The 9,492-nt window shown below is 40.6% G+C and overlaps 1 protein-coding gene across 1 annotated transcript; it reads left to right on the top strand.

Annotated features, from left to right (window-relative positions):
• The first annotated feature begins 2,272 nt into the window (after positions 1 to 2,272).
• Positions 2,273 to 6,694, top strand: LOC106599988 (splicing factor 3A subunit 2). Its single transcript, XM_014191321.2, has 8 exons — positions 2,273 to 2,373; positions 2,913 to 3,199; positions 3,293 to 3,339; positions 3,423 to 3,532; positions 3,640 to 3,689; positions 5,493 to 5,633; positions 5,755 to 5,823; positions 5,933 to 6,694. The coding sequence occupies exons 2-8, from the start codon at positions 3,002 to 3,004 to the stop codon at positions 6,242 to 6,244; spliced, it is 927 nt and encodes a 308-aa protein (XP_014046796.1). The 5' UTR covers positions 2,273 to 2,373; positions 2,913 to 3,001; the 3' UTR covers positions 6,245 to 6,694.
• Positions 6,695 to 9,492: the final 2,798 nt, after the last annotated feature.

The raw sequence follows: 9,492 nt of genomic DNA, 5'->3' as shown, positions 1-9,492 counted from the left end.
CGCTCCATCCACCAACGCCACGTTGCACCACAGACTGTCCAGGAGTTGGCGGATGCTTTAGTCCAGGTCTGGGAGGAGATCCCTCAGGAGACCATCCGCCACCTCATCAGGAGCATGCCCAGGCATTGTAGGGAGGTCATACAGGCACGTGGAGGCCACACACACTACTGAGCCTCATTTTGACTTGTTTTAAGGACATTACATCAAAGTTGGATCAGCCTGTAGTGTGGTTTTCCACTTTAATTTTGAGTGTGACTACAAATCCAGACCTCCATGGGTTGATAAATTGGATTTCCATTGATTATTTTTGTGTGATTTGGTTGTCAGCACATTCAACTATGTAAAGAACAAAGTATTTAATAAGATTATTTCATTCATTCAGATCTAGGATGTGTTATTTTAGTGTTCCCTTTATTATTTTGAGCAGTATATTTTGTTTGTTTTTATTCCTGTCCTTCCTCTACCCTCAACCTCTCCCATCTATTTCTGTCACACCCTGATCTTTTTTGACCTGTCTTTGTGCTTGTTTCCACCCCCCTCCAGGTGTCGCCCATCTTCCCATTATCCCCTGTGTATTTATACCTGTGTTCTCTGTTTGTCTGTTGCTAGTTCATCTTGTCTTGTCAAGTCTTACCAGCGTACTTAAGTTAAGTTAAGTTATTTGGAGGACTAGAACAGTATCCATATACATTACACAACACAACACAAACAATCTGTCCATGTGTTTGATGACCGCTACTAGCTAATGTCCATTGGTATCCAAATGAGTAAACAAAAAATTCCCTTTGAAATTGTGTTCTAAAATTGCATCCCCAGCTTAATGATTAGTCCTGTGGGTCAAGAAAATGTCCCTGCCCCAATGATTTTTCCCCTCAAGTTTCAGTATTTTTCTAATTGATTTAGAATATTATATAACATCCCTGAAAGGTATAAATAGCAAATAATCAAAGAAGTGTCTACAGTATTTTGTCAGATTGTAACTATATAGTGTAATATACTTTTTTTGTTTCTGTCTGGTTTATTTATTATTTACTTTTCTTTGGTCTTTTGTTACTTGTGATATATGTCTATTATTATGTACAATATTTGTGTGATGCAACAACAACAAAAAGAACAAAGAAAGAAAAAGATAGGTGGCAGGGTAGCCTAGTGGTTAGAGCGTTGGACTAGTAACCAAAAGGTTGCAAGATCGAATCCCCGAGCTGACAAGGTAAAAATCTGTCGTTCTTCCCCTGAACAAGGAAGTTAACCGTAATTCCATATGGAACTCTCATGTTATTTAGAGGTGTAGCCAGACCTCACCTTCTTGACCTAGCCTCGCTTCATCCAGTTGACTCTCCAATAGGGAAAATATGTTTCTCCTTGCTCCCTCAGAACAACAGATCTATACGTGCTTTATTTCAAAGGGAGATTGTATCCAACCCTTATGTCACAAGTTACTGGAATACATTGGTCACTAATATATGTTGGAAAAAAGTCTGGTTATTACCACACAAATACTTGCTTGTTAACAAGGTCAAAGAGGTCTCTTTAAGAATGATCCATAAGTATTACCCTGTGAATCATTACCTGAAGAAACTCAAAAAATACATTAAAATATTGATTGTACTTTTTGTGTTGAGCATCCAGAAACAGTTTCACATTTATTTTGGCATTGTCTACATGTAAAACAATTATGGAAAGATATTCACAGTTTTATAATTGTTAATTTTCTTGATGACTTTTGTTTGTTATGGGAGAATGTGCTGCTCGGTTTCCTTAACCATAATAAAGATAAAGGAAAACAATTTTACGTCATAAATCTAATTTTGCTAATGGAATAATTTCATATTCATAAATGTAAATTCACTAATAAAAAAACACACTTCTATGCGGAATTTGAGCAGTACATTAAGACCATTCTACATTCTACTAATAAGAAAGCTGTTAAAACAATCAATATTTGTGTTTCTTTTAAGGTCTTTGTATAATCTGTAATTTGTTGTACCCCCTAGCATATGTTATCATTGTATATTTATGTACTTATTGTATGTATACAGACTTTTTCTACATTGGTAATAAAACAAATATTTTTTAATTTTTTTAAGGCAGTTAACCCACTGTTCCTGTTAACTGTTAACTGACTTGCCTAGTTAAATAAATAAATAGGCTATACATTATAGACAAACGGACGTCTTGCATTTTAGAGAGGCTTAACTTCAAATATTCACGTTTCTGCTGAACTATTTCGTAAAATATAGCAAAAATACATTGTTTTGAACTGTGTGTTGTGTAGTTTTGTCAATAAAGTTATACACATGTACGAAACGGAAGTTTGCCTATGCGTATTAGTGTTTACGTTGTGAACGGCGTGACGCAAACGTTGAGGAATTGGTGAGTTTAAAAACTAGTAATTCTGTGGTAAATGATATTAAAGATATTCCATTAATTTGATTAGATACACCTACATTTACTACAGCAACAGATATGAAAAGAAGTCCCGTTTTGTTCGTTAAAGTCGTAGCTGCTTTGCCGATTACATCAACAAAGCTAACACAGGCTAATATTAGTATAGCTAGCTAATCCACCCTCTGCACCAAAACACAGTGTATAAGATAGCTATACTATAGCCTATAGTAGTTGTCTTATAATAGTGTTATTACATCCATTGTTAGGCCTCTTGCTTTTGGTGTAGAAATGTATGTAACAAACTACGTTTGAATAGTAGCTTTAGATAGTTGGCTAGTTGCACCCTAATTGCTAGCTAGGTGCCATGGTCTGCGAATGTTACTAGTTAGCTAAGCTGAACAAATGTTATATAATTTGGTACAATTTCAAGTCTTATTTTTTTTCCTCCAAAGATGCTCCCCAAATGCACAAGTGAAAAAATGTACCTTATGTTAAACTTTTTTTTCCCCAATATGTTTCTCCAGAGTGAAGACGTCTACCTTGAGTATTTGACCAGCTGTCCAGGAGGTGGAGTTGAGTGTTTTGACTGTGAGTGAATCCATTGCCCTGCAAAATGGATTTCCAACACAGAGCTGGGGGCAAGACGGGGAGTGGTGGGGTGGCGTCCACCTCGGAGAGCAACCGGGACCGGCGAGAGCGGCTCCGCCAGCTGGCCCTGGAGACCATTGACATCAACAAGGACCCCTATTTCATGAAGAACCATCTGGGCTCTTATGAGTGTAAACTGTGTCTGACACTCCACAACAATGAGGTAAGGAAGTGCTCATTTTAACATAACTCTTTATATGATGATCAATTGTCATTTGAATTCCAGATTTGAACCATTGATGTTTTCTCTTTAAAGGGCAGCTACCTGGCCCATACACAGGGAAAGAAGCATCAAACGAATTTGTAAGTACATTACTACTACTTTTGTGTCATTTTAGCACTGTGTATATTTGGTTTTGTTCACTTCTCTATTTTGTTGAATGCAGAGCGAGAAGAGCAGCCAAAGAAGCAAAAGAAGCTCCCGCCCAGCCAGCCCCCGAAAAGGTGAAGGTTGAGGTCAAGAAATTTGTGAAAATTGGTCGACCGGGGTACAAAGGTAGGTTATTATGTGTTTTGATGTTAGTCATCATCAGGCTCTCAAAGGATTTGATGACTCTAGAACAATCTAATGTAATGTATTGATATTATTTCCCTTCTCAACAGTAACAAAACAGAGAGATCCAGAGAGCGGGCAACAGTCTTTACTTTTCCAGGTGAGTCTGAATCAGAGTATGTGAGCGGAGCTGGCCAGGAGCGGAGAGTGCCAAATTTGACTGGAGCGTGGTGCGAGATTCGCAAAGGCTGGATCGTCGGCATTATCGCTTGCTCCAATTTCGCTCCAGTAGCGCTCACATCACAAGCTCAGGGCATTCCAGCCCCAGCATGCATTTGTCGTCTACTTGTGTGCTGCAAATAGCCTCTTGCTAATGTCATGGAGTTTGTTAAATATTTTCATAAAGAAACTGATTAAACACACAGGTGCTAAATCAAGGTGACTTACAAAGATGAGGTCCAAGAGGGAGTGCAGTGATGTACTGTCTACAACTAAAGAATCATTGTGGAATCTGAAAGACACTTATCCCAAAAGCCTGAAGCCACAGACTGGCCAAACTCGTGTTTCTAAAAATGAATTCAATTTTTTTTATTTTTTTTTATTTAACCAGGTAGGCCAGTTGAGAACAAGTTCTCATTTACAACTGCGACCTGGCCAAGATAAAGCAAAGCAGTGCAATAAAAACAACACAGAGTTACACATGGGATAAACAATCGTACAGTCAATAACACAATAGAAAAAACTGTATACAGTGTGTGCAAATGAAGTAAGGCGGTAAAGCAATAAATAGGCCAATGGTGAGGTAATTACAATTTAGCAATTTACACTGGAGTGATATGTGCAGGTAGAAATACTGGTCTGCAGAAAAACAAAACAAAAACAAATATAGGGATGAGGTAGGTAGATGGTTGGATGGGCTATTTACAGATGGGATGTGTACAGCTACAGCGATCAGTAAGCTGCTCTGACAGCAGACGCTTAAAGTTAGTGAGGGAGATATGTCTCCAACTTAAGTGATTTTTGCAATTTGTTCCAGTCTTGGCAGCAGAGAACTGGAAGGAAAGGCGGTCAAAGGAGGTGTTGGCTTTGGGGATGACCAGTGAAATATACACGGGTGGGTGTTGCTATGGTGACCAGTGAGCTGAGATAAGGCGGAGCTTTACCTAGCAAAGACTTCTAGATGACCTGGAGCCAGTGGGTTAGGCGACGAATATGTAGCCGAGGATCAGCCAACGAGAGAATACAGGTCGCAGTGGTGGGTAGTATATGGGGCTTTGGTGACAAAACGGATGGCACTGTGATGGACTGCATCCAATTTGTTAAGTAGAGTGTCGGAGGCTATTTTGTAAATGACATCGCTGAAGTTAAAGATCGATAGGATAGTCAGTTTTACGAGGGTATGTTTGGCAGCATGAGTGAAGGAGGCTTTGTTGTGATGTAGGAAGCCAATTCTAGATTTAACTTTGGATTGGAGATGCTTAATGTGAGTCTGGAAGGAGAGTTTACAGTCTAGCCAGACACCTAGGTATTTATAGTTGTCCACATATTCTAAGTCAGAACCATCCAGAGTAGTGATGCTGGGCGAGCGGGCGGGTGAGGTCAGCAATCGGTTGAAGAGCATGCATTCCGTTTTACTAGCGTTTAAGAGCAGTTGGAGGCCACGGAAGGAGTGTTGTATGATGTTGAAGCTCGTTTGGAGGTTTGTTAACACAGTGTCCAAAGAGAATGGTGTCGTTTGCATGAATTCTAAAAATGAATTCAAAGGCACTGTTTAATTTGTATTTCATTCTAAGTAAGTCACAGCCTAAATGCACAATTTGTAGACTATATCATGATTTAATACAACAAAATGTTGTATGGCCTAGCCCAAACCATTATTCCTCCTCCTCCACCAAGCGTTACAGTTGGCACTTTGGGCTGCAATTTCTGAGACACTGGCTACTTTCACTTCCTCCCCTATCAGATTGATTACCCAGAGATAGCAGAGGGCATAGGACCCAGGCATCGCTTCATGTCTGCATACGAGCAGCGCATCGAGCCCCCAGACCGTCGTTGGCAGTACCTTCTACTGGCTGCAGAGCCCTACGAGACGATCGCCTTCAAGGTGTGTGCGTGTCTTCATTTGGACCTAAGAAAATCCCCAATCACTGTCAATTGTCTTTGCTTCGTTCCGTTTTCCTATGAATGACAACTCATACCTTTTTGTATCTTCTATATTTATGCAGGTGCCAAGCAGAGAGATTGATAAAGGTGAGAGTCGCTTCTGGACCCACTGGAACAAAGATACAAAACAGGTAAAGTAAATTTGGTGTTGACAGTCCCATGGTTGGTCTTATTTGACTTGGTTTTTGGAGGATATTTAGGTATTAGTGGAATCCAACTGAATGTACTGTCCCTCTCCAGTTCTTCCTCCAGTTCCACTTCAAGATGGAGAAAGCCCTCGCCCCACCCAGCGGACCCGTACCCCCCATGGGTATTAAGCGCCCCCCTCCCCTGATGAGTGGGATGGGGCCTCGACCCCCCAGTGAGCCCATGCCCCCTCCACTTCCAGGGGGGATGAATATGCCCCCTTTGCCCCCTGGTGCCCCTGGCCCTCCCCAGATGCACCACCACCATCAAATGCAACACAGTGGCCCCGGGATGGGTATGCCACCCCTGATGAGACCCCCACTCCCCTCTGACAGCCGTGAAGGAATGCCCCATCAAAACAACTGATCTCCAACCAGCACATCATCCTTCTGTTAGATTGTTTGCCTATCATTTGGTTGCTATGACAGTGCCCCCTTTTAGGACTATGTGAAGTGTACTGTTTCATTGTCCGATGTACTTTTTCTAAACTGTGGAAGAAACTTTGTATACCTACATATATTCTACAGATGTAAAATGGGCCACATTCAATAGGTTTTGTACACAGTTGCCAAGGCATTGTATTTATCATGCTTGTCTAATATCCACACTATCATACCATTTTTAGAATGAGGCAATATAATGTGCAAGCTTTCTAAGTGTTATGCTAGTGTGGCTATAGGAAGATATCCATTGTTTTAGGCACTTTGTGATGGCACCAATATTAATAGGATCCTGTTGTATTGTAAATGTTGAGTCCTGTGTATGAAACAACATATTTTAAGATTCTTTTTTATAATAAAATATGTGGAAAAGTGAGTTGTATCATGATCTTTCTCTGTGTGCTTGGATGAAAATAACATGTGTTTAGAGGCAAAGATATGATACATAACAGGGAAAGCTTTATTGACAATTAGGGTAGCAGAAAATGGATTTTAGATAAAAGCATTTTATTTTATTTTTTTTATATATTTTTTTTTACAGTTGCCCAGCAGTAATAGGCAGTCTGAAACATTCCCATAGTCCCTACAAAGAGTCCCCAATAAAGCAATTCAATTTGCTTTATTGGCATGATGTAACAATGTGCATATTGCCAAAGCTTACTTTGGAGATTTACGGTATTAACAATTAAAATAATATTAATCAATATTGTCAATGGAACAACTGTAACAACAACAATCAAGGGTAAAAATAACCATACATTGAACAATAACAAACAGAGGACATGTGCAGGTTGGTTTACAATAGCACCCAGACAATTGCTCAACTTTATAATACAAACCAACATTTTCAAAACGACATCACTGAACAATATTCTAAGCAACAAAGATATAGCAGACTGGGATCTCAGTCATGCCTCTCTTCTGACTGGCACTTGCAATGGCTGCCAATGAGCCAGCAGCAATTATAGTTGGAACATTAATTTGTGCAGAGAACCCATAATGAGTGTTCACAATGATGCCCATCCACATTACCTTATTTTACTATTACTTATGTAGAACTACAGTTGTATTCCTTTATTAAATTCTTCATCAGACTGGATGCCATTTGCCCTCCTATGATTTGCTGGCTTTTCATTTCTTAACCTTTTGTATCGTGGGTTTAACTTCCTCCATCTTCCGCCACTTATTTTTCCTCCCCCCTCAGCTTGACCTGTTTTCCCCTTCTGATTAATTTCTTCATCCCTCTCTCTCTTAGCCCTCTTTTCCTCCCCCTCTCTGCCTGAAAAGTCTTCTCTCTGGTGTTCCCCTGCTTCTCAGGCCCTTCAGGGACCTCTCTCTGACCCCCTTCTTCAATCGACCTTGTTTGGTTTCCCCATCATCATCTTCGTCATTAAAGTCAGGTAACCACCAGAACAACACCTCATACAGAGAGGTCTCAGGCTGCAGGAAACAGGAAATGGTCATAAGGAAAAAGGAAATATACCGGTAACAAAACATTGGCGTTCAGAAAAATCTTGGTCTTTGTTCGGAAGCTGGTATATTATTATACTGCATGAGTATGTACTATATAGTCATTACTACGTTATATAAAAACGCAACATTTTCAAAGATTTTACTGAGTTACAGTTCATATAAGGAAATCAGTCAATTGAAATGAATTAATTAGGCCCTAATCTATGGATTTCACTTGACTGGGAATACAGATTTAAATCTGTTGGTCACAGATACCTTTAAAAAAAGGTAGGGGTGTGGATCAGAAAACCAGTCAGTATCTGGTGTGACCACCTCTCTTTCGCATAGAGTTGATCAGGCTGTTGATTGTGGCCTGTGAAATGTTGTCCCACTCCTCTTCAATGGCTGTGCAAAGCTTCTGGATATTGGCAGGAACTGGAACACTCTGTCATACACGTCAATCCAGCCTGCCTATACCATAACCCCACCGCCACCATGGCACACTCTGTTCATAACGTTGACGTCAGCAAAACGCTTGCCCACAAAACGCTCGCCATACACACTGTCTGCCACCTGCCCGGTACAGTTTAAACCGGGATTAATCCGTGAAGAGCACACTTCTCCAGCATGCCAGTGGCCATCGAAGGTGAGCATTTGCCCACTGAAGTCAGTTACAATGCCAAACTGTAGTCAGGTCAAGACCCTGGTGAGGACGATGAGCACGCAGATGAGCTTCCTTGAGACGGTTTCTGACAGTTTGTGAAGAAATTCTTCGGTTGCGCAAACCCACAGTTTCATCAGCTGTCCGGGTGGCTGGTCTCAGATGTTCTCGCTGGTGAAGAAGCCAGATGTGGAGCTCCTAGGCTGGCGTGGTTACACGTGGTCTGCGGTTGTGAGGCAAGGTAGACGTACTGCCAAATTCTCCAAAATGACACTGGAGGTGGCTTATGGTAGAGAAATGCATGCCAATCGCATGCCAATCGCACGCTCCCTCAAAACTTGAGACATATGTGGCATTGTGTTGTGTGACAAAACTGCCCATTTTAGAGTGGCCTTTTATTGTCTCCAGTACAAGGCGGTCATGCTGTTTAATCAGATTTTTGATATGCTACATCTGTCAGGTGGATGGATTATCTTGGCAAAGGAGAAAGGCTCACTAAAAGGGATGTAAACACATTTGTGCACAACATTTTAGAGAAATAATATTTTTGTGCATATAGAACATTTCTGGGATCTTTTATATCAGCTCATGAAACATGGGACAAACACTTTACATGTTGCGTTTATATTTTTGTTCCGTATAGTATATAGTTTGTTTGGAAACTTCAGCATACAATCTTATCACTCATCGACGAGACACAGAGGTCTCAGCCCTCAATGCATTCAGGGCAGAGGAGGCTGGTGAGAGGAGCCATATGAGGGCGGGCTCATTGTAATGGCTGAAATCAATAAATAGAACCCAGTCAAACATGGTTTCTCTATGTTTGATACCGTTCCATTTATTTCATTACAGCCATTACATTGAGCCCCTCCTCCTATAGCTCCGCCCTCCAGCCTCCTCTGATTCAGGGGTATAATAAAAATGTTTTTGAGGAATGTAGAGGTCACATACACATTATTTCACTGAATGTCGTATGCCATCCTAGTCTTTCAAGCATAATCAGCATACTACCCCATATGTGTATACTACCTAATAAATGTTCACATATACTCATACTTACT

Source organism: Salmo salar, chromosome ssa03, assembly GCF_905237065.1.
Source record: "Salmo salar chromosome ssa03, Ssal_v3.1, whole genome shotgun sequence".
NCBI lineage: Eukaryota > Metazoa > Chordata > Actinopteri > Salmoniformes > Salmonidae > Salmo > Salmo salar.
This window is presented reverse-complemented; position numbering and strand designations above follow the sequence as displayed.

What these genes read in the sequence shown, in the direction of transcription:
- LOC106599988 (XM_014191321.2), top strand. Translation starts at nt 3,002, where the DNA reads ATGGATTTCCAACACAGAGCTGGGGGCAAGACGGGGAGTGGTGGGGTG. An exon ending in AACAGTCTTTACTTTTCCAG is followed by an intron (nt 3,690 to 5,492) that starts GTGAGTCTGAAT and finishes CTCCCCTATCAG; the next exon opens with ATTGATTACCCAGAGATAGC. An exon ending in GGAACAAAGATACAAAACAG is followed by an intron (nt 5,824 to 5,932) that starts GTAAAGTAAATT and finishes GTCCCTCTCCAG; the next exon opens with TTCTTCCTCCAGTTCCACTT.